Source organism: Lethenteron reissneri, chromosome 24, assembly GCF_015708825.2.
Source record: "Lethenteron reissneri isolate LAM-NWPU_2019-01 chromosome 24, ASM1570882v1, whole genome shotgun sequence".
Classification (NCBI taxonomy): domain Eukaryota; kingdom Metazoa; phylum Chordata; class Hyperoartia; order Petromyzontiformes; family Petromyzontidae; genus Lethenteron; species Lethenteron reissneri.
This window is the reverse complement of record NC_083802.1, coordinates 7,802,061-7,827,044: the sequence shown is the minus strand read 5'-3', so window position 1 is coordinate 7,827,044 and position 24,984 is coordinate 7,802,061. Positions and strand designations below refer to the sequence as shown.

The 24,984-nt window shown below is 48.7% G+C and overlaps 1 protein-coding gene across 1 annotated transcript in view; it reads left to right on the top strand.

Moving 5' to 3' along the window:
* Positions 1 to 24,984, top strand: part of LOC133346330 (diencephalon/mesencephalon homeobox protein 1-B-like) — a 60,403-nt gene that overhangs the window by 26,066 nt on the left and 9,353 nt on the right. Inside the window, exons 2-6 of the mRNA XM_061557826.1 lie at positions 5,278 to 5,774; positions 8,435 to 8,613; positions 12,366 to 12,499; positions 15,721 to 15,875; positions 18,258 to 18,592. Coding sequence (XP_061413810.1) covers positions 5,306 to 5,774; positions 8,435 to 8,613; positions 12,366 to 12,499; positions 15,721 to 15,875; positions 18,258 to 18,592 — 1,272 coding nt within the window. The 5' untranslated portion in view covers positions 5,278 to 5,305. The remainder of the gene's footprint in view (positions 1 to 5,277; positions 5,775 to 8,434; positions 8,614 to 12,365; positions 12,500 to 15,720; positions 15,876 to 18,257; positions 18,593 to 24,984) is intronic.

Genomic DNA, 24,984 nt, shown 5'->3' with positions numbered 1-24,984 from the left:
ACGGGGTAACGGGGGGTCTTTATCTTTGGTGGGTGGGGGGGTATACGTGCATATGTACAGCGCCCTCTATGCATGTACAACGATGTACCCAGTAAACATTGGCTCAACGTTGGCATGTGGTTGGAATCGTCGGACCAACGTTTGGCCTACGTGGGCCCCGACATTCCATGTTTACTGGCGAAATGTTTGTATACAGCGCTGCGCTACGAACCCGTCGACCCGCTTGACAGTCAACACCAGTGGCGATTACCTGGACCGGTCCTGGGCCTCCCCTAGGTTGACTCAGCCTCAAATGAGTACCCGGGGTGGTGCTGGCCACCCACCCACTCGTGTACCGTGACGGCCTTCATAGCTCCTCGCTTGCCCCAAAAGTCTGTTAAGGCTATACGGGGGATCTTTGTCTTGTTACCAGGTTATGGTAAAACGGGCAGTTCAGGACCAGTTCAGACATCACTCGCCACTGATGTTAACCGTGATGCGGAATCAAACGCAGGCAATTACTGCGCCACCGCTCCCCACATTAGAGAGAGAGATTGTAGATGCAATGGTGTTTTAAAAAGGTACAGAGATTATTCAATCCAGAGTCGCGCAGCATGGTAATTAGTCAATGAGACCCTCCCCAAAGCGGGGGGAGGGGGGTTATTCAACCTTACTTCCCCACACTGGTCAGTGCGGAGCCCACAGTATATACACACACGTACAATGGGAATCTCCATGAGAGAGGTTTTTTTGGGGGTTAGATCGCATAAATATAAATGTCTGGTTAAATCCGACAACACTCGACACATTTTAGTGAGGTTTGTCACGGAAACAAACAAAGCATGCAAATTCGTCGCCAGTACAGCGCACCGATGTGTTGGAGAGTAAACCCACGACATTTTAGGGGGTTTACACAAATGTGATTCTCTGCACTGCTGCCCTCTGCTGCCTGTAGGACACGCGGACACGCACGGTGGTCAAACCTGCCCAGGCTCAGACCTGCGCGTCTGCCGAGGTCTGAGATGGTCCTAAGGCTAAACGTACAGTCGTAAAATGCGTACCATATTACTGTGCATATATCTGTGACATTCTCCAATATGGGATATATGATGTAACTACACACTACATGTATCTTCCAATGTATTTCGATACAATATTTAACATGCCAACGAATTGACATGTTTTGTTTACGTAACAAACCATATACATTGCCTGTGTCGGGTGGTGGCGGGTTTAACGACACATTTATATTTACGCGATCTAACAAAAGAAAAACCTCTATTTTGGATTTTAAAAAAACATTACAAATTTCTACCGAACTACGATGTATCTATACTCTGTAGGTACTTTGAATTACCTCCCATGTATTCATAGTCATCTACGTCTGTCGTGTAGATGTGCGTCTTGATAACACACAATCCCCACAGCCCCTACACCGTCTCTCCATCAGTGCGTGCGTGTTTATCATCTTAACACAATATCTCTAACGTCGCTATAACATCTTCATTACACCCATCTCGAGATCATTCATATCCATCGATAGCATTTGAGTAACACCTCTCGATATAAGGCGTCTCTGGTGGAGCGGTGGCACATTGGTTAGCGCACTCCGCACCGTCGACCCGAGTTCGACTCCCGGCCACGGCTATAATGACATCAATGGTGAGTGACATCTCAACCGAGCCTGGGTCTGATCACCTTCAACCAACCCGCATTGACCGGAGTGGTGAAGTAGGGTCACTGTGCAGTGGTGGGGGGCTCATCCAGCAGTGGATTGACAAAGGGGCTGTACATCAGCGCTCTCCTCCACACCCCTCCCCCGTCTCCCCGCTCCCTCTCCCCTCCCTCTCCCCTCCCGTTCTCCCCGATCCCTCTCCTCCCATCCATCTCCCTGTAAGAGCCCGAGGCGGCTTGTTTGACAGCGAGGTGATGAGAGCGGAGGGACGCAACGAACGGGCATTTAGCTCTCCCAACACACACACACTCGCACACACACACACACACAGTCTCACATACACACTCACACACACTCCCACACACACACACACAGTTTCACATACACACTCACACACACAGTCTCACACACTCACACACACTCGCACACACACACAGTCTCACACTCTCACATACACATACACACTCGCACACACTCGCACACACACACAGTCTCACACTCTCACATACACACACACTCACACTCGCACACACACACAGTCTCACATACACACTCACACACACTCGCACACACACACTCGCACACACACACTCTCACATACACACTCACACACACTCGCACACACACACAGTCTAACAGTCTCACATACACACACTCACACATAGTCTCACACTCTCACATACACACTCACACACACTCGCACACACACACACAGTCTCACACTCTCACATACACACTCACACACACTCGCACACACACACAGTCTCACACTCTCACATACACACACACTCGCACACACACACACACAGTCTCACACACTCACACACACTCGCACACACACACACAGTTAGTCTCACACTCTCACATACACACACACACTCGCACACACACACAGTCTCACACTCTCACATACACACACACTCACACTCCCACACACACACACAGTCTCACATACACACTCACACACACTCGCACACATACAGTCTCACACTCTCACATACACACTCACACACTCGCATACACACACACACACACAGTCTCACATACATACTCACACACACTCGCAGACACACACTCGCACACACACTCGCACAGACACACACAGTCTCACATACACACTCGCATACACACACAGTCTCACACTCTCACATACATACTCACACACACTCGCACACACACACTCTCACATACACACACACTCGCAGATACACACTCACACAGTCTCACACATGCACACTCGCACGTACACTCACACATTCACAATGCGCACTCACACAGTCTCACACACACACACTTTCACACACACAGTCTCACGTACACACACACATACATTATCGCGTACACTCACATACTCACAATACGACTCTCACACACTCTCACATACACACACAGTCTCACATCAAGATCCCCCGTATAGCCTTAACAGACTGTAGGGACAAGTGCTGTTAGAAAGCACCTATAAATGCCGGCATGGCACACGAGGGGGTGGGTAGCCAACACCACGCCCGGCCGCCTTTGTCTCCCTAGTGGCGATGTTTACACACCGCACCAGTTACTCATTTGAGGCTGAGTCGGTTCAGATAATCGCCACTGGGTGTTGGCCGTGAGCGGGAACTCGGGTGGCCAGGTTCGTAGCGCAACGCGCTAACCGCTACACGACCTCAACGACACACACACATCTTGACTTAAAGCTTTCGTGACTGCAGGAATTCATATTATGCGGGTCTTTCGGTAAAGTCACGTGACTTTACCGAAAAACCCAAAGACTTTACACACACACACGATGCTGACATTGGCTAAGGTACCTTGAGGATTCTTAGAATTTAGTGTCATCCAATGCTCACATGATTCTTCAGAGTTCATTGTGTCAATGCCCAGTACTCAGCCAGAATGCAGATATGCATAGCTGCGGACAGCCAAGGTGTGCGTGTTTCTCTAACATCTCTCCATGGGTGTCTCACAATGGCCGTGCCAGCACCAGTGGGGTTGCCATCTCCTCCAAGCACCACACCGTGACGTGTTGCTTAGTCAGCCTAAGGTCTATCAACACTGCAGTATCCTGTGATAAATTTCAACACAGTGCCACCAGACCTCGATACAGATCAATTCCTGCCACGCGAATATTGATTGCCATTTTTTCCGGACTGTCCCGGTCAAACCTGGATAGGTGGAAAACAAAATCGCACCGCTGATGATCTGGGTTCGAATCCGGATGTTTGTCCTCAATGACTAAAGATGCCATGGAGGCCTTGATGTACTATGGAGACGCGCCAATGCCCAAAACGCCTCCTGTTATTTCTACTTTTCCTTTCCACGCAGTGCTATTGACAAATGTGTTGAGTTGTTGTGTTACGTGTGCTCCACTGCCAACGCAGCAAGCATTGCCAAATAATTAGTTTTAACGACTAAAGTATGGTTGTCTTGTGTCGTGAGATATCTCGCCGATGATGACCGCACAAAACAAACTCCATCACGATCACCGTCATTAATAGTCACTGTTCATTCGGGCTTATCTCTAATTCAAAGCACGTGCGATGATTGGCATGTGGTGATCCGCGTGGCTGTTGTTGGGCGAGGCGGGCACGAGGCTCCGATTGCAGCGGGGTCTGTGTGGCCTCATCTTCCGCGCTGTTCCAATGGATTTTTTTAAAATAATTGTCCGACAACAGGTTGACTGATATTAAAATTGGAACGTCGTCGGTGTAAAACTGCCAAACGTCCCGACCGGGCTGGGACAGTCCCGGTGTTTTCAGAAAGGCTGTTCTTGTGTCCCCCATGAAGCTTGGCGAAGGTTCTGATTTTCGTCCCGGTTTTATTTTTTTCTGGCCTCATTCTCAACTGATGGTTCGGACAAAGGACCGGGCCCATGATTTAGGAGAGGGGGGGGGGTCACTGGGCGGGGGATAGCGAGTGAGTGGGCGTGGTTATTGGAATGTGGGCGGGGCTGGGGGAGGGAGGCGGCTGCCAGCTCGTCACGTGTTCCAGTTGAGCCCACTGACGGAGCCAGCGGGGGGGGGGCACGTGCCCCCCAATGATCCGATCTAAATCCCGAATCTCGATCGGATCATTGGGTTCATTTGTAATAAATCGGCATTTTGTGACCCCAACTGCCACTGTGTAGCATATTATTACATGCCAGGGACTCTATGAGATGATAGGATAATAGTCTGAGTCCATAATTGGCAATAAGTAACGGCAAAGCAGTTATAAGTGACTCAGAATTGTGTGCAGTTGCGTAAACAGTCCACGACTTCCCTGAAGGCATCAACACCTTCAGCGAGCGCGATGCCGATCACACAACGCAGTTCGAATTGGACCCTCGATTGATGGCTGCGCCATCGTCGCACACGCGTCGAATAAAAAGCAATAGACAAGTCCTTACTTACTCAACTCCTATCATTTTTCATTGCTTGAGGGGTTGCCTCCTCTACCTGAAAATCCTCGCTCTGCCATTGGTTGAGCCTCCCAGACATGTTACAGCAGCTTTACAAATAAGTTGTCTTATACAGATACCGACTCCAGCCACGGTAATATGGAATTTCCACTAGATCAGAGAGTCTATGCTCCTTCGAGCATGGATATGCTTAGATGAGTTTCATTCAATTTCTATTTGTTTTTTTCAGGGACTACTTTTCTCAGCAGCGGAGGAACATGCAGCACTTTGGTGGTGCCGCGGCTGTGGCTGCCGCCGCAGCGGCGGCGAACGGATATCCGCTGGGCACCATATACGGGCTGCACGTGCACACCGGCGGCCATATCGGTGGTCAGCACGTGGCAGCGGCGGCGGCAGCAGCTGCTGCCGTAGCAGCTTCGCATCACCACCATCATCAGCATCACCATCATCAACATCAACACCATCATCAGCAACAGCCATCGCAGCAGCAACACGAGCCGCAAGCTGCTGGACATTTAACAACCACACCGCATCATCATCAACCGCATCATCATCAACAGCATCACCAGCAGCAGCAGCATCAACAGCAACACCAGCAACATCATCAACAGCTTCACAATGGCGGCTCGGCGCACGTGGGGGCGGCCATTTTAGGTCACCACGTGCACCCGGCGCATGAATACCGGCCGTCGGTGCACGCGCTCACGCTCGCCGAGAGACTGGCGGGTGGGTGTGAGAGTGTCAATCCTCGTGATATTGCTCGTCATACAGTTCTTGCTGCATCAATGATTGCCCATTATGTTTTTGTTATAATTGCTGTGATATTCATCCTGTGCTTGTAATTGCTCTCGTTCTTCATTTGTCGAATCGTTATACTTGTTTATTTTTTCATGTTCTGTCCATTGCTCTTCTTTTACGCATTCATATTCACCTAACCCCTCACTCTCCAATTCCTCTCAGTTATTCTACACCTTCTCGCACACTCTCCTATCTCGCTTTTGATCTCTTCTCACGAGTCATTGCTATACCCGGTCTCTGATTTTTTAGTTGTTTTCCCTCTCCACTCACTTTTCAGACCCCTCAATTGGGGGGAGATGAGTGTAAGCTTGGCTTGTAGTGGCGTGACACCGGGTTGCGATATAAATAGCACTGTTAGAGTCTTCAGAGGTGTGACCCTCCCTCCTTTCCTTCCATCACTCCCTCCTTCACTGACCTCCCTCGTCCGTCACGGTGTACACGTGGTGGGGTCGATGGCAGTTATCCGACATTCAAAGATCAATCACAGCCGTGTTCTGATTATACCCTTTGTAATGTGGAAATTATTACTTAATTTCCATTGATCCAAAAATAGGTATGTTGTGTCCGTTTGCACGTTACGCGGTGCAGTATATTGAGGCTGTTAATGGTTTGTGTTAATGGCGTCAGTAAATGTTTTTTTTTTTTACGAACGACGCAACCCAGCAAATAAAGTACTGCTCTTTTATGTCGCTATCAAAACGGCATCGATCCAGGGCGACGTGGCCGTTTACATCTGCTTCTGCTACTCTACAAATCGAACGCTGATGATTCGTCACCCCTGGTGCCCTATTTTCCTCTGGGAACCGAGTTGCCACCATTTTAAGTTTAAAATGTTCGTGGGCTGAGACCCCATTGGCTTAGAAATGTGGGGCAGCAATGTAACGTGGCTTTAACTCTCATCGGACCCCATGGTGTAAAGTGCAGTCTCCAAATCTTACAAATCTTATTATCCACGGTCTCTCTCCAACTATGGAGCATATTGTTTACCACTGAAGTCTGCGCTCCTTTAATGGAGGAATAGCAATACTACACAATTCTCCCCGGAAGCCCTATCGTGGCCAATAAACCTTGACACTGGCCAGGTCTTGATTTAAAGCTTTCGTGACTGCAGGGATTCATATTCTTGGTTCTTTCCGTAAACTCACGTAGAAGGGAAATAATAAAATAATATAAATATGAAACAATAAAAATTCTCACGACGTTTCGACTGCAACACAAGCAATCATCATCAGGTGTGAAATCCACAGCATTTGTGAAATCCACAGCATTTCACACCTGATGATGATTGCTTGTGTTGCAGTCGACACGTCGTGAGAATTTGTATTGTTTTATTTATATTATTTTATTATTTCCCTTCTACGTGATTTTACCGAAAGAACCAAGAATATAATACTGGCCAGGTTGCTTCTGAAAAAAAGCTAATGGCTCAGTGGGCCTTACCTGATAAGATAAAAAGTGTATTTATATATTAAAGTGATTTGTTTACCTTTTCTATACTTTGCACTCCTATCGTGTTTTTTTTATTGTTTATTGTTGTAACGTTCTGACCTGTCCCTCGTGGACATCTGTGAGCTTTATAGCTCATGGGATTCTTCCAATATAAATTAATATTCTGATCTAGCTCCTGAACATATTGATGCACGCAAAAATAGAATATAATCTCTCTGGCCTATTTATGTGCTTTAAAGAAAGTAAAAGGCCCGAAATGTCGCGTATTATATATTTATTATTATTATTTCATGGCCACAGTGGCATTTACGAATGTGTTGACTTTTTGTTGTTGTTAATTGTGATTGTGCACCGCTGCCGACGCAGCAGCAGCAGCATCACCAAATTGTTTCGTATTGAAAAGTCGGCCATTTACAACAGAGTGAAGTCATTAAAGAGCGAGATGGCGACCCCCGCTGATCGTGACTTTACTCATTTTACAAATAATGACTCCGCAACCTTGCGTTGGAAAGGTCACACAACTGCCCTTGGGTGTGCAGCTGCTTGAGTACAGCTGCATCTGGGTTGTCGACTGTTAACTCGAGCGTATTATGTTGTAAAATTCTATGTTCACGTGTACTTTTTGGGGAACAAAATTTTTTTTTTTACCACCTTAATTTGTTTTAAAGGAGGTTTCGTGATTTATTTCCGCTTTGCATCTTTAATTGGGTGGAGGTGAGAGCTGAGGACTACAATGTATAAACACGTCTCGGTATGGAGTGATCTACGGCGTTTACATTGTAAATGTGTATTTTCCTCACCTTGTTTAATTATTACAAAACTCTGACCCAAGTACAGGTGTCTTGTGACCCCAAATTAATTGACCCCTAACATTGTTTCCTTTGCATATTCACTTCTGTTTTAAATAAACCTTACTTGAAAAAGATATTAAGTACCGAGAATTAAATGGGGGGAGGGGAGGGTCACAAGACATGGGCCACCCTGTAGATCGACCGGTAGATCACCAACAAACGCACAACACCGCCATCTCTCGCACCCCTCCACCTCTTCGCATTGAGTTTCACCTCCCCCCTGGTCTCGCCGCCCTGATGTCTATACCCCTGTCGCCCCTCCTCCGTCTTGCTCCCCGCCCAACGCAGACATCATCCTGGAGGCGCGGTACGGCACCCAGCACCGCAAGCAGCGCCGCTCCCGCACCGCCTTCACGGCGCAGCAGCTCGAGGCGCTGGAGAAGACCTTCCAGAAGACGCACTACCCCGATGTGGTGATGCGGGAACGTCTCGCCATGTGCACCAACCTGCCCGAGGCTCGCGTGCAGGTGCCGCCTGGGCGTTCGTGCCGAATTGTGTTCTAAATTTCGATTTAAAGCTGCTTTCGTGACTAGCAGCGATTCATCTTCTTGGTTCTTTCGGTAAAGTCACGTAGAATGGAAAATAATAAAATAATAAAAATCAAACACGTAGAAGGAAAATAATAAAATAATAAAAATCAAACGTGATAAAATTATTGTATCATATGTTATTATGTTTTATTTTTTATTTTTTTTATTATTTTCCTTCTACGTGACTTTACCGAAAGAACCAAGAAGATAAATTGTGTTCTGTTGTGTACGATGGCGGCGATTATGTTCAGGGAGGCTAAATTGCCAATGTCGAGCGCAGACTACGTCGGTTTACGAGACGGACCAGAGTGTTGGGTTTGCATGGCCACAACCACAATCATCAATCCCTCTCCCCGCCAAACAAACTACAGGGAGAGCCCAGGTTATCTCTGGAATGTGCAGGTGGTGCAACTGCGCTGTGCCTCACAGGCAAGGGCCGCCCAAAAGGACGAGGGCAATCGGGACAATTTACCCCTCGAAACGAAGGGCCCCACAGCGGAACTGATTTTGTTTTATTGTTGCAAATGAAGATGAGGGCTCCACCTGGTATTCTGCCCCAGGGCTCCAGCTCTGGGAATCCAGGTACACCTCTCGGTGCCTCTGCCCACAGGCTGGAGGGGCCCAGGCACTGGGCTATAAGAAGAGTGGGGGGATTGGACAGGGCCTCCCAATTCATTATTTGCGTCACAAAGTCCATGCTGCACCACTGGATACGTTGCTGAAATGTTGTGCAACATCTCGTGTTAAACACTGCAACTTGGTTGCTTCTGTTTTGCAACAAGGATGCACGTTACAAAGTTGTTTCAGCCCATCACACACAGTCGTGCTCATACAGTTAAGGCTTGAAGGCCCAAAGTTCAACTTCCTGCCATTCCCTCTTGTCTGGATATCTCGGCCCGAGGGGCTCACGCAAACCTGGCAGGGAAACTCGACAAGCAACTCCCTCTGCTTAGCCTGTGAATAGTACAAACAACAAACGTCATTGAAAGAAATACATTTTAAAAATAAAATGTGTGTGAATAATTATGGTGTGTTATTTAAATGCATTAAGACAGGCTATTATATTTTTTTCTTCACACGTACATACAAACCCAGCTAATGTTCAACGTTGAGGCGATGTTGGCATGTGGTTGGAACAGATCAACGTTGGCTCGACGTTCCATGTTCACTAGGAATATGCACTCTGTTATTCTTTTAACTTTTACGTTGCCATGACAATTCGTTTGACCTCGCACAGCCAATCACTGCTTTTGCACGCGCAACAAGAGAACAATCGAAAAGATTCTGAACAAAGTCGCTGCGAGTTTTGGCAATGTGCAAGCAACTTTGCTCAGAATTGTGGGTCATGGTAAACAGCAGCATGAACAGCATTATTTTATTCGCAACATCACAGGAGCATTGGACCATTTAACTCCGGCTTAACCTTGAAATCTCAGCGGGTTCCCTAAACAACACCTCGCTGTCAACACTTCCCACACGGGGTTCATCATGGCCGTGTTGGAAACACTGAGTTAGCAATAACTGCGGGGTGGCTTTGAGCCCGGAGGCTGGGTGTCAATCTCTCTCTGCTAGGAGGTTCATAATGTCAGTGCTGCGCTCATCATGGCCACGCCAAATTAACAGTGATGAAGTCCTGGGCTCCAGCCTTAGGTCTGGGTGTGTCTCTCATCCGTTCATAATGGCTGTGTTGGAAATACAGATTTAACAATAAGGTCCTCGGTCAGAGGGCTGTGTCGGGTGGTTTTGTCTATGAGGGGTGTAAATTGGTGATTTAAGGGACGCTCACTCAACAGCGATGCAATCTTTGGTGTGAGTTCTTTATGGGGATGGAAATTCCACATTACCATGGTGGTGGCCAGTCTATCCATAGAAAATCCGCTGCTGTCCACTTGCTAAAAAGCAGTGGCATTTATTTCAGCAACTGTAAGGAAACGACAATTAAGGGCAGAGTGGACATTTGTTTAGGACTTAAAATGACACGGTAATTTATTCAGCAAAGCCGTACTGAATCTTACCACGCTCGCAGAAAGGTCCTGCATTCGAATATTTGGACCAATTCTCAAACCTCGGGGGCAGAGGTCGCAAACGGGTTTTGATTCCTTACCCGTACCCGTACCCGGCCGCACCAGGGTCGCAAACGGCTACCCGTACCCCGTACACTCTGCTAGCCTCTCCACTGCTAGCCTATTACTACACACTCTGGTAGCTTTTCCACCGCAAGCCTCTCACTATATCTTCTGCTAGCTTCTCCACTGCTAACCTCTCGCTATACACTCTGCTAGCTTCTCTACTGCTAACCTACCGCTAGATACTCTGCTAGCTTCTCCACTGCTAGCTCTACTCTCTGCTCGCTTCTCTGCTGCTAGCCTTCTCACACTCACAATTCGGATTCCGCTAGCTTCTCTACTGCTAGCCTTTCTACCCTCGCCTCTCCAACCTCGCCCTTGCCTCCAGCCGTCACCGCTGGAGAGGGCGAGGTGTGGAGAGCGGGGCCTTGGACTTCTCTTGTCTTTCCTCTTGTCTTCACTCCGACCCACCCCCCCCTCCCGTATATATGCCCCTCCTCAACACGTTCCTTCGGAGTGGGCAGGTAGGAACTTGGTTGGACAGCGCATTCGTGCACGACAGACAGACAAATAATCCCTGGTGGGCAGTGTGGAACCTGTTGTTCCTACCTGTATGTATACAAGAAAACTTGACTTTAGGTAGCCAGCCCCCTGAACTATCGCCCCCCCTCCCTTAGGCCCCTCCCCCCTTAGGCCCCTCCCCTGACCCCCTTTCCCTTAGGCCCCTCCCCTGACCACCCCCCCCATATCCTCAGGCCCCTCCCCTGACCCCCCTTCCCTTAGGCCCCTCCCCTAACCCCCCTTCTGTTAGGCCCCTCCCCTGAGCACACCCCCCCCATATCCTTAAGCCCCTCCCCTGACCCCCCCTCCCTCAGGCCCCTCCGCTGACCCCCCCCCTCAGGCCCCTCCCCTGACCCCCCCCCTCAGGCCCCTCTCCTGACTCCCCCCTTCCTTAGGCCCCTCGCCTGACCCTCCTCCCTTAGGCACCTCCCCTCTCCGTACCCGGCAGTAGGTCTCCACCAATCAAAGAGCTGTTTACCTGACTCCCCCCTTCCTTAGGCCCCTCCCCTGACCCTCCTCCCTTAGGCACCTCCCCTCTCCGTACCCGGCAGTAGGTCTCCACCAATCAAAGAGCTGTTTGTAAGGTCTCCACCAATCAAAGAGCTGTGCGTATTATATATTATGTACGACAGACAAACAGACAGTCAGACAGACAGACAGCTAAATAATCCCTGGTGGGCAGTGTGGAACATTGTTCCTCCCTGTATTAACTCCTCATTAATGAAGCCCGTGGCTTCCGCCGCTATCGCCTCAATCTCCCGTCAACCTGGCGCCTGTTCCGCGCCTGCATTTGCAGCCAGCCACTCGCCGCTATGCATCCTAATTGGCCGTCTCCTTTCCGTTGCTCCCTCTCGCCACACCTGGTCGTCCCGATGCGGCCTCACTGTCCGTAACTCGCACGTGCGCGCACACCGCTCGCAAACCCCCGCGCGCGTTATTCCACTACACCTTGTAAACTTCTCATTGTGATTTGGGCACTTTCTGTCGCCGTTGCTGTTTATACGAAAGATGATGATGATGATGTTCACGATGATGCCACCCCTTCTCCACGAATGACTTAAGGTGTGGTTCAAAAATCGCCGGGCGAAATTTCGCAAAAAGCAGCGGAGCCTCCAGAAGGAGACGGTGCAGAAGTCACGTGATCACGACGCAGCGGGGGCAGGGCCCGAGGGGGCGGCGGGACACCCAGGTGGAAGGTAAGACGGAGAGAAGGGGAGAGCTTTACCCCTGACCCTAACCAACGGTGCTGTTCCTCCTGGGACACCCAGGTGGAAGGTAAGACGGGGAGGGGGGGGATAGCTTTACCCCTGACCCTAACCAACGGTGCTGTTCCTCCTGGGACACCCAGGTGGAAGGTAAGACGGGGAGGGGGGGGGATAGCTTTACCCCTGACCCTAACCAACGGTGCTGTTCCTCCTGGGACACCCAGGTGGAAGGTAAGACGGGGAGGGGGGGGATAGCTTTACCCCTGACCCTAACCAACGGTGCTGTTCCTCCTGGGACACCCAGGTGGAAGGTAAGAGGGGGAGAAGGGGATAGCTTTACCCCTGACCCTAACCAACGGTGCTGTTCCTCCTGGGACACCCAGGTGGAAGGTAAGAGGGGGAGAAGGGGAGAGCTTTACCCCTGACCCTAACCAACGGTGCTGTTTCTCCTGGGACACCCAGGTGGAAGGTAAGACGGGGAGGAGGGGAAAGCTTTACCCCTGACCCTAACCAATGGTGCTGTTCACACCATACGTAGCACGGTTGGCTACGTAGAGTGCAAAAGAAGTTCAACATACATACATACATTAGCACATAGCACTGACGCTAGCACGTGCTCTAACCCATAATCTTAGCCATGACCCAAGCGCAAGCCTTATTACTTTATGTATGTATGTTGAACTTCTTTCGCACCGTATGGACCCAACCACGCTAATCGGAGGTGCGGAATCACTGACCCTAGCTAGCCTGGTAAGGTTACAAGGACGCAAGGATAGGGGGATTGCGGTGCCCCGGCAGGAAGAGATCACAGTGTACAGGAAGTGTGTCGATCAATTGGGTCGCATCGACAAACGGAACTCGGGACAGCCACTCCACTCCTCTTGCACCAGGCACCAGCCCTGCATCACAAACGCTCTGTTCTCGCGAGCGGAGATCTACAAACCACCCGGATGCTTCCGTGCTCCTGGCGCGGGTGCACGATCGACTCCCTCGTCGCGGCTGATGATGTGCCAGAAAAAAAACTGAGAGAACGTGCAGGGAGCATCGTCGTGATCTCAATTATGTCGTTATCGATCTGTCAAAATAATTTTACACTGTCAGTCAACCAGACTTCTGGAAGGTCCTCGGCAAATGGGGGATGCCTTGTCAAGTGATGCATTCTTAACCAATCTTTCCTGAAGGTTTATTTAATTTAACTGTATTTAACCAGGCGAGAACTCAAGAGACCAGCATTAGTCTCAATTTTCAAGAGTGGGCTGGGATATTCGTCTGGCATTAGGGGGCGATGATAGCTGTATTTTAATCCCAATTGAGTATTTCGTGGGCAAATGTTTCGAATTTGGCAAATTTTGGACACTCACGCTGGCACACAGTGGTCTCATCTTGCAAACGGTGCCAGGAGATGTTTAAGGTCCACCGTGAAGCAGACGGTGCATGGTGGTATTACGGTGATTACGCCCGTAGTGATATAATCGGGCTCAGTCAGGGTGGTTTGCAGGCCCACGTGACAGAAAATGGAACTGCCTCTATGAGGTCACCAGTGGCATCAAGCAGGGCTCTGTACGTTCAACCATTCTGGTCCGCGATGTGCTCTTGGTCATGCTGCTCTCAGCCTGCTCTGATAGAGGGTGCATCTTCTATCAACCTGATGGACATCTATTCAATCTTAGTAGACCCAAATTCAGATCCAAGGTTATCAGTCTTCATTGAAACTGGAGGAGTCCGATGAGCTATGAAGCTTTTTTCCACAGATGGCCAGTAGGGGCAGCTCAGAAAGTTACAACAACAAACAATACAAACACACGATAGGAATGCAAAGCATAGGAAATGTAAACAAATCACTTTAAAAAAGACATACAAATGAAACTAAAATATGTTTAATCTTACCAGGTAAAGCCCGCTGAGCTATTAGTGTGTTTTTGAAAAGCGACCTGGCCACAAATGATAGCTCAATGAAGTGACTTATGTGGAAATTTATAGCAGCAAAATAATCAAAATAATATATAGATGCTTGTTAGTGCAGCCATCATCAGTGAGCTTCAGTTTTTCGATGACTGAAACATTGTGACATTCTGAAGAGGGTCTTTAGGATCCCCTCCATCACCTTGTAACAGCATCAAAGCAATTTTTTCTCCACCATCAGCATCCAGTCGACGGAATTTATGTTCCAATTAGCCCAAAACTACCCTTACAGTCATCACATAAAAGCACACAGCTGATGACACGACGCTCAACGCATTAGACAGATTCACATATCTTGACACTGTCCTGTCCATATCCGTAGGCGCCGATGACAAAATCTCATTCCTCATCCTTCGGGCATCTGCAAATTGGAATTTGAAATGAGCAAAAGGTCCGGTGCTCAATCAAGATTTCCGCATACAGAGATGTTTTTGCTCGCTGCTTTTCTCTATGGATGAGACCCGAACTCTGTACTGCCACATTATCCGACAGCTTACACAATTCCTCCATATTTTGTTCGTCTACTGGCAGGATCTTATAGCAAACACACAGAAGCTGTATTCCGTAGCAACCTCCCCGGCGTTGAGACCCTTCTGACCAAGACACGTCTGCGCTGGCCTGGGATGTTGTCAGGATGAAGGACTCTCAGAATCCCTAAGCAGGTGTTTCACAGCCGGCTCGCTCGTGGAAAAAGAACTGGCTACCAATACGCATGATGCAAGGACACTCTCAAAATCCACCCTCAAAGCAGATCAAAGGAACACCGGTAACAGGGAGAAGGAGGAGGCTAAGGACCGTGAAACCTGGAGGCAGATTGTTATGTCACTACTGCAGCTTACAAGATTGAGCGCGCAGCCACGCTGGAGGCTACGAGAGAGAAGGAAGGAAAACAACGGGGATGCGTCCTCCTGCTCCCTCGAATCGCTCTAGTGCTTATGCTCGAGCTGCCACCGCTGCCACCACTGCGCCCACGCTTCGTGGATCATGTCTGATCCCACGCGAGCGATCGCGCGGATATGGACACTGGCGCTCAGATGCACCAACACACAGCTTGGTCATCGCTAATGGTGACTAATAACCATCGTACCCATAGCACTGACCGTGACCCGAGCCTTGCCCCTGTACTCAAAGCTAGCACCGAGTCCTAAATCTACAGCTCTAGCCTTGATGCACTGGCTTTACCCCATCACTAATACCAAGAGAGTCCCACCTCTACCCCTAACACTGACAGTGACCTTTCTCTCCCCCAGATCCCCTGTGCCTCTGAATAAGGGAGGAGTTGGGTCGCCTGCGACCTCAGGCCCCCCCTCCACTGACCCTTCCCCTGAAGACCCCCTCACTCAAGAGGGTGTGGATCCAGGCGAGGCAGGCACCGTACCTGGGAAGGCCTCATTGCCTGAAGCCGGTAAGAAGGTGTTATGAGCGTAATTACACGAATGTGTGTCCATGATGTGCATGTAGAATGATGTAAACTGTGCCTGGAAATCAAATATAGTTTGCTGGGTTCGTAGCACGGAATCACAGTTCCGTGCACACGTACATACATACGCATTACATACAAAGACAAAGATTCCCTATATAGCCTTTAACTGTGGGGCAAGTTCTGTTGGTGAGCACCTATTAAGGCCGGCACGGGTGGGTGGCCAGCACCACGCCTGGCCCCACCTTTGTCCCCCCAGTGCTGTTGAGGAAACCAGGTTCATAGCACAGCGTGCTAACCACGACACCACCGCTCCCCATACAAATATCCACAGACACGTTACGTACACAAACACATAAGCACATGTAGCCTTGGGAGTCTTTCAGGGCAAATTAGTAAGCACCTAGGGGCCGTCCATAAATGATGTCACGCACCTAGTGGGGGGGGGGGGGGGGCGGGGTTTGAGAAATGTGACGTCACATCAAAATGCGCAACTTTCAATAAATATAGACGACACGTTCTACTTAATTAACTTGACTTTTTAATAAATGTTTTCTCCTACAACATCATAGTGCAGCACCACATTAAATACGCACTACAATAACAATAGTTTAAAGCGATTTGAAGCATGTTTTATGGTTGGGGGGGGGGGGGGCAGAGCTTTGTGACGTCATATTTGAGGCGGGGAGTTTGACTTTGTGACGCCGTGTGACGAAGGGGGGGGGGGGGTCAAAAATCGTCCAAAATCGCGTGACGTCATTTATGGACGGCCCCCTATGAAGAAGGCCAGCATGGCACTTGAAGGGGTGGATGTGGCCAGCACCACGCCCGACCGCCTTTGCCCCCCCAGTGGCGATGTTTACACACCCCGCCAGGTACTCATTTGAGGCCGAGTCGACCTAGGGGAGGCTCAGGACCGGTTGAAATATTTGCCGCTGTTATTGGTCGTGAGCGGGAATTGAACTCGGGTCGCCGGGTTCGTAGTGCAACGCGTTAACCACTGCGCCCGCCACTCCCTCCATGTGCATGCATCGAGACATGCACACATTGAGCTGTTTCAGGGAACACACATTGACACACACATTGACACACACATTGACAGAACAATGTAACCTGGCCACGTGACGGTCTCCCTCGCGGCTCATAATGGCCAACACGGTGCTGTCGTGTGTAATTAGCCGTCGCTAATTAGTGGCTAATTAGGCCGACTTGGGGCTCAGGTTTAATCGATTTAAACGAGGAGGGGTAGGGCCTGCGGATCCATACAGCCCGGGGCGGGAGATACCTAATGGGCAACTCGGGAATTTGTCATTAATTAATAATTAGTGACCAACACACGCACACCACCCCCTTACGGATAACTTATACTACCTCTTTCATTTATTATTATCATTATCACCACTACCGCTCTTGTTTATATATGGGCAGACCGAGATCTGCCATGGGAATGTGGAATTTCCACCTCACAATTTGAAAGTCACGAGTTCACATGTAGATTGGGGTTCATTCGTCATTGTCCTCCAGCCCATCAATGGCAGCTGTAGCAGCATCCATCAGCAGCTGCGGCAGTGGTATTATAATCAGCCGCATTAGTTTCATCAGCAGCAGAAGTGACCAGTGGTCTTCCCTTAGAGAGAATGTGGAATTCCTACCATAGGAATGTGGAATTTCCACCACTGACTGAGGTCAAAGGAGATGAGCATCATCCACAATTGTTTGAGCAGGGACACATTTGGACCTGACTTGAACATAATCAACGTACAAAACGAACATGTGTACACACAAATGTAGGGGTGGAACGATGGCATATTGGTTCGCACGCCGCGCTATAAACATGGCCACCCGACTTTGATTTCCAGCCGCAGCTACCGCCAGTGGTGAGTGATATCTGCACTGCGAGTCGACTGCTCTGATGACAGCGCCACCCGTCCTGATGTTTTAATCTCTCTCCTTTGTCTCCCAATCTCTCCATCACCGTCCTCTATCTCTCCCCTTCTTTCTTTACCGTCCCTTAACTCTCAACAACTCGCTCTCTGACTACCATTACGAACGACCTATAACTACGTGCACATATCTCTTTCAACGACTCTTAAATCTCTAATTCATCTCAACTACCTCTTTATTTAACAACTTAACTTTCTATACTATCTCCACTCTCTCTATACTCTCCCTTAACTATCCGACTGCTCTCTCTTAAATCGACTTAACTCTTGCTTTACTCTCTCCTCCCACCTCTCTCCGTTTTCCCATGCTCTACCATTTCCTCTCATTCCCCTCCTTCCTCGTGCCATCTCTCCTCGTGCCATCCTCCTCCTCCTCGCCCACCTCCTCCTCCCATGTCCCACGTCCCACCTCGCGCATTCACAGACCCCACGTCCCGCCCGTCCTCCTTGCTCCCGCCCTGTGCCCCCGTGCCACCACCTCCGCCGCCACCACCTCCGCCACCACTGCCGCCCCCTCCTCCGCACAGCTACGCCTCGGCGCCCCTCTCCCTGCTGCGCCTGCAGGAGCAGTTCCGCCAGCACATGGCGGCCACGGCGGCGGCGGGCAGCCTCGTGTACCGCTCGTCCTTCGAGCTGGCGCAGTCGACGCACCCGCTCGCCTACCCCATGGCGCCGCTCGCCTGCCAGCCCTACTACCCGGCGTGGGTGCCGCAGGGCGGCGCCGCCCTCCTGTCGGCCTCCACGGCCGCGGCGGCGGCGGTGGCGGCGGCGGCGGCCGCGGCGGCCACGACCGCCACCACGACCGCCACGACCGGGACGCACGCGCCGCCCCCGCCGCTGGCCGTCGCCGCGGCCGGGGGCGCCGGGATCCTCGTGGCTCCGTCGCCGACGGCGATCGGCGCCCGCACCGGCGGGGTCGTGGGCCCGGCGGTGGCGATGGCGTCGCCGTCCTCCTCCTCCTCCTCGCTGGCGATGCCTGGCTTGGTGGGCATCATCGGCGGAGGCAGCAGCAGCAAGACGTCGAGCATCGAGAACTTGCGCTTGAGGGCGAAGCAGCACACGGCGTCGCTGGGGCTCGACATCGAGATGATGAATTGAGCGAGGGATGGGGGGGGGGGCTCGAGGTGGTGGGTGGGGAGGGGGAGAAAAAGAGGGGGGCGCTACGAAGAGGAGAGATTCTGTATTGGCATGTCGCTTTACGGCATTCGACGTTACTGCTGACGTGAATTTATACAACGCTATTAACAGATTGGTTTGAGATAATAATACAAAACTGACACCGAGAGGAGAGGCATATCTCGACACTTTTGGCCAAAACGATCTACAGGAAATATTGAGCTGTGCAGTGCGAGAGTCTCAAACTTGTCATGGGACCTTTTTGTCAGCATCAAAGTATGAAAAATAAGAATAGGTTTTACCCTTTCTGGCAATAAAATAGATTGTCATGTTTGCATGTTCACAAATATGTGCGGTTGATGCAGACTTGATTCCTTGCAAAAAAAGATCTACTTGGTGTTTGAACATCTTATTTTTCACAGTCTCAAACTTGTTGCAAATATCGTGTGTGGCTGCGTTGATGCTATTGACACTGCACCAACCATCAAAGCCAGGCCACCTTCCTCCATAACAGGAAGTCCATAAAGGTATTATCAGTTGTGCACGGTGTCCGTCAAGGTGGTCTTATCCATTATTCTCCATATCTAGTGTCATCCTCATTACTTCGGCTTGATCTACAGCGTCTCATGGAGAGTCCAGTCCAACTGCTCACGTAGGCCTACCTACCGATCTTAGGATGTGTCCTGCATATGCCACCTTCCTTCTCGTTAGACTTGTCAGTCGTTCTCGCTCGTAGCCATTCTATCTCAGCTCATCGTCATCCTTCTACTTAACACATCAGCTTAACTCTATCCATTCTTCCATAACACCACATCCTAAACACTTTGAGTCTCTTCAAGTCATCCTACCGCAGTGTCCATGCTTTTCTGGTATATCCCACGACACTCCACACAACAAAATGTTCCAATATCCAATCCTCTCTCTTCTGTTTCGTGTCCAACTTATTACTTACCACACTTCTTTTCAAATACAGTCTTGGCCAATCCGATTCTTCTTATTTTCGTATCCTCTTGTTCACACCTGCCATCTTCAGTGGCCTCCAAGGTAGTCACACCTTCACACCTGTTCCAACCATTCCCCCTGCGCACGAACCTTGATGGTAGACGCCTCACCTTTAACACTCTAGTGGCCTACGTCTTCTTGGCTCTGATGTTCGTACCATAAGACCCGCTGAAGAAAGCCCATAAAACTACTGACACATACACACACACCGGGTAGTATGACAATGTTATCGTTCGAGTCTAATCCCTCTAACCCCCCCCCCCCCGCGTGTCCGCCATGGCGTGGGCGACGTGCGTTGTAGAGAGACCCGGGTGTTGGCCAACATCGTCGCGGGTGTCATTCTTTTAAACGTTTCATTAATGCGCTGTTGAAGATTGTGTGTGCGTTGTTTGCTAGAAAAGGATTAAGCATGCATAATGCGTATGTTGGCAACATTTCAACCGCCCATTTGGGACTTATTTTTTGTTATTGATTCTCTGGTAGTGGATGGCACCTTTATGAACGTCCTTTTATATCAAGAAACTTAAACGAGCCCCGTACATCCCTCGCCTCGCTGCAAACCTCAGTATTTCCCGAAGGTGGCCAGTCGAGCAAAACTTCCTTCGATAAAAAAAACCCGGTTCATCTTAATTCGTAAAGCGCCCATCCCAACGCTGCCACAAATCGTTTCAACAGTGGCAATTACAAGTTGGTGGGTTTTGATGCAGTTGATTGGGGGAGGAAGTGAGAAAGTCATTGTTGGAGGAAGAACATAAAATAGATTGGATGAAGATGCTCGATCGAGGGTAGAGGAGGGACGGGAGGCCGGGTGATGAAGCGAGAAGGACAAGAGTAAATGGAAAGAGGAAATGGAAAAGGAGAGGGGGGAAAGGTCTACAAATTAAAGGATAGAAAATTGAAGGCAAGAAGGATGAGATGAGAAGAAGACGGTGTGGGATTGAATCTCATCATTCTCATCCTCAAGGATTTAAAGGTTATTTGCAGCCGTTTTTGGCCTTCCATCGAAGCGATAACGATGCAAATACTTCGAAGCCGTCTGCTCCCTTCTAATTGCTGATATTCTTTGGGCCTTCCCCTACTCCACAACGTTGTTGAACCTTGAATCACGAACGCCCTGCAAGCCTTGGGCCTTTTACCAAGATCCCCAGCACCCAAAACAAAACGTGGGCACACTCGCCAAGGAAACCGTTTATTCTGTGGATTAGGCCAACTCCACTTGCTGGGTGGTGAATCTAGACGAGGCCCTTTGAGCTTATGCCTTGGGTTGTGGCGAAGGCCAGAGGAGTAAGCTCTGATACATTTTAAGCAACTGTACCTTCATTCTATTGGAGGGAGATGAGGGTTGTACGTTCACCTGAATTAGGCTGATACACTCTTACTCGGATTTACATATAGTTGATGTCGATAAACTCGATTTGACCAATTAAAGGTGCCATCAATGCAGTCGGAAAATCAAGAAAGCAGCCGGTGCGGTCAGTGACCGGTATCGTAATGGGCAAGACCACGACTGAAAGCGGCGTGCTTCGGTCAGGACGAAGGTTCGGTGATGATCCAACCGTCATTGAGCTATTTGTTTCTTTCTTTTGAAACTATATTTATTTAGACCGCATTGTCAAATGCGTAAGTACACTCGGTTGCAAGAGTGCGCGTCGTCCGTCGCGCAGGGACGTTAAGCCACCGCCAAAAAACTGGAGACGAGAATTCAAAAATGAAAATTTGTCCACACTCATGGACGCTAAAGACTGAAACATTCACGGTTTTGTTTTGCGTGTCGTATCACACAACGCTCTGTACATTTGTGACGTTTAACTTGAAAGCATAACTAGGATATTACGTTTTTTTACTTTCAATTGTGTTGTTCTTGAGCTTGTAAATAATATTCGCTTAATGATCGTCGCAGAATAATGACCGTGTTTGGTTTTCACATTTTTTTTACAGAAAGTTGAGTTTGTGCCTGGATCGAGGCTCCAATCAATCCTCCAGCTTTAGAGGTCACATGGCTGCGTCTGAGCCACTCGGAAGCACAGTGACCGATACAGACGTCACATTGATAACCCCCAGATATTAAGACGTAAGAATTAGATGTTTCAGACATATATATTCTGTAAAATATGTGAGTGTCTGTTAATATTATGTATATGTAAATTTATATGTACATACAGGAGCAATGCAACTGTGATAGCATTGAAGTGTAAACAGTGTAGAGTAGTTTGTTCTAACTGATCTATTTGTCATAAACGGTGGTCTATGTGTGTTGATGGAGGTTACGTGACAAAGCCTACAGGTTTGTATGGTTTACTGGAATTAGATGGCGATATTTGAGCTGAAGGCACCATAACAAGACAAAGGTTGTACGATAAGGTGAGGCCTCCATGTCATGAGATTGGGATTCTTTGTTGGATTGGACGGGGGTTCTGTATAGGATGAGATGAAGATTCTGTATTGGATGCAATGGTTCTATAATGGACAAGATAAGGGATCTATAATTGATGGAACTGGAATTCTGTACTGGATAAAACAAGGATTCTATATCTGACAAATCAAGACTTTATTGGACAAGACGATGGTTCTGTATTGGATGACATGCGGAGTCTGTATCAAATCAGGATTCTGTGTCAGATAAGATGAAGAATCGGTCTTAGACGAGGATTATTTATCAGATGGGTCGAGACAATGGTGTGTCGTAGGTTGGTATACAGTTGTGATTACAGACTGTGTCATCTACTCGGTTTATTTAAGCCAATAACTATTCGATAAAGCATTGCAGCTCTAGTTGAGATATGATTTGTTGTTGTCATTAAGTGTTCATGGAAAATGTACCGGTAAGCTCGTGTGTGTCACACTAAACGTGCTTAATGTATGTGTTCATTCATTGAAATCGATGCTCTCTTGAAACCTCGGCCTAGTTTAGGCCTGATGCCATTTTTCTTCGCTGCTCATAATCAGGAGGAGTGAAAACGTTTCAACCATCACCTCTTGCGCACCCTAATCTCTGGATAAATAAACAACAGGCGTTAAATCGGCCTGCGTTCCACATAGCTGAAGAACTGTTTGGCTAAAGAACTCTCGTCTGGTCATCCTGTGCTCAACTTGATTAAATAACAGACGGATATTATGTTCCTTTAAGGTCTTAATTGATGGCATGCCTCTTGTCATCTCGCACCCGGTTTAATCAAGTTGGTATTTTTATTTATTTATCGAGGTCTTCATTTAATGAAGAGGTATTTGGATCTCACCGGGACGTTGCTGTGCATTTGACCATTTTCCAGTGTTTTACCCGTGCCCGCTGTACCCTGAGCTGTTTTATTCAGACCGGTCTCCACATCCATTCAACATCAGCTGTTGAGTTCTGTGTAAGGTTTAATACATTGTTATGAGATGTTCGTGCTAATATATTACCTGTCGCGTATACGAACGATGTGTATATGCCCATAATCCTAAAAGTAAAAAAAAATCCGTAACTCCTGAAACATGTTAAATCAATCTCGAGCGGGTGGCTTGGACTTGCGATCGTAAACGAGCACTTATTTGGATTTGTGCTGGAGCATGGGTTCTATAATTATTATGGTGATAACAATGATGGTGATGATGAGGATACGTGGCTTCTAACTATTGAGCAACGAGGTGGTTCCTATACAATAGTGGTTCTCAACCGGCGGTATGCGGATCCCTGGGTGTAAGTGGCATTGTCCCAGGGGGTACGTGAGGTGATTTATAAATGTGTGAAATTATATCATACATAAGAGTCATTGGTGAATAATCACGTGTGAATTTGCCAATATAAAATAAGTACGATAAAATATATATCCATACGGTAACCTATAACGATATTAAATACCTTTCTAAACTCATTGATGGTTTTCAATTTGTCATTCTGGCAAACTTCCCGATGATGCTGAATGTAATTATCAGCGAAACGTCGTACTCAAAAATTGTAAATGTTGTGGTTTCACGCTTCAACACACCGGTGGGCTAAAGTAGTGAACTATTTGTCTTTTGTCAACGTGACACTTTTTTACTGATTGGCCGTGTCGAGTGGTGGAGGGTTACGACACATTTATAAATAACGCGATCTAAACCAAACACGTTTATTATGAATAATATTGGTCGCGAAAGCCTACGTGTTAAAGTAACCAGCAAGCGCGAACACATGGCGTGATGCATGCAAAGCGTCTGTTGATTTTTGTATTCACTTGCAGTTACTCACTAGCTCGTTAGGATACTTCACAGAATGGACAATTGTTAAAACAAATATTGATGTTCATTATTCGAACATTAATTTCTCAGAACCATGTTGAGTCGGGCAAAGGGATACTCGGTTGAAACTAAATTCAACAAATGGGGTTACAATAGCCACGGGAAGGTTTGAGAACCACCGCTGTAGAAAATAAGAGCAGCGAGTTGTGGCGACACGACCCAAACGGATATCGATGGCCCCTGTTGAAAAGACTCGCGTGGCCTAGCGAGAACTTGTGACAGGACCTGGGCGACCACTCGATCCTCTCAACCATCACTTTGTTGTCAGCAGAGTGGCGTGAACTTGGTATAAGGAGCGGGGATGCGTCGATTTGTGCATCAGAGAAGCCACTTTAAGGGGTTTGACGTGTTTCCATTTGGCATAACTCAACGCAGGTCATGCCCGGACGCTATATAAAATACCGTACGTTCTTATGCAAAGCCTGTTATAACGAAGACATATCTTAAACGCAAAATAAAACTGTGCCAAGTTACGAGCGTGTGAAGTGATGGCGTCTTAATCAACTGCTCGCACGCGTCGTCGTGTTTGCGTGTACGAGTTGGGGGCAGTGTGGAGCACAGGTGGTGCATCTGGAGGGTAGTTTCAGTCATTTATCCCGCAGTACCTGGGCCTGTGCCGTGACCTTCAGCGAGCCTTCCACACTTCACGTGGCCTCAAAGTGCACCTAGCCTGGCACAAGCGCCGTGGTGATGACATCGCTAATTTTGGTGGTGGATGGCGGCTGTTGTTGTGATTGTGCGCAGGGGAGCGGTGGTGCAGCAGTTAGCGACACGCT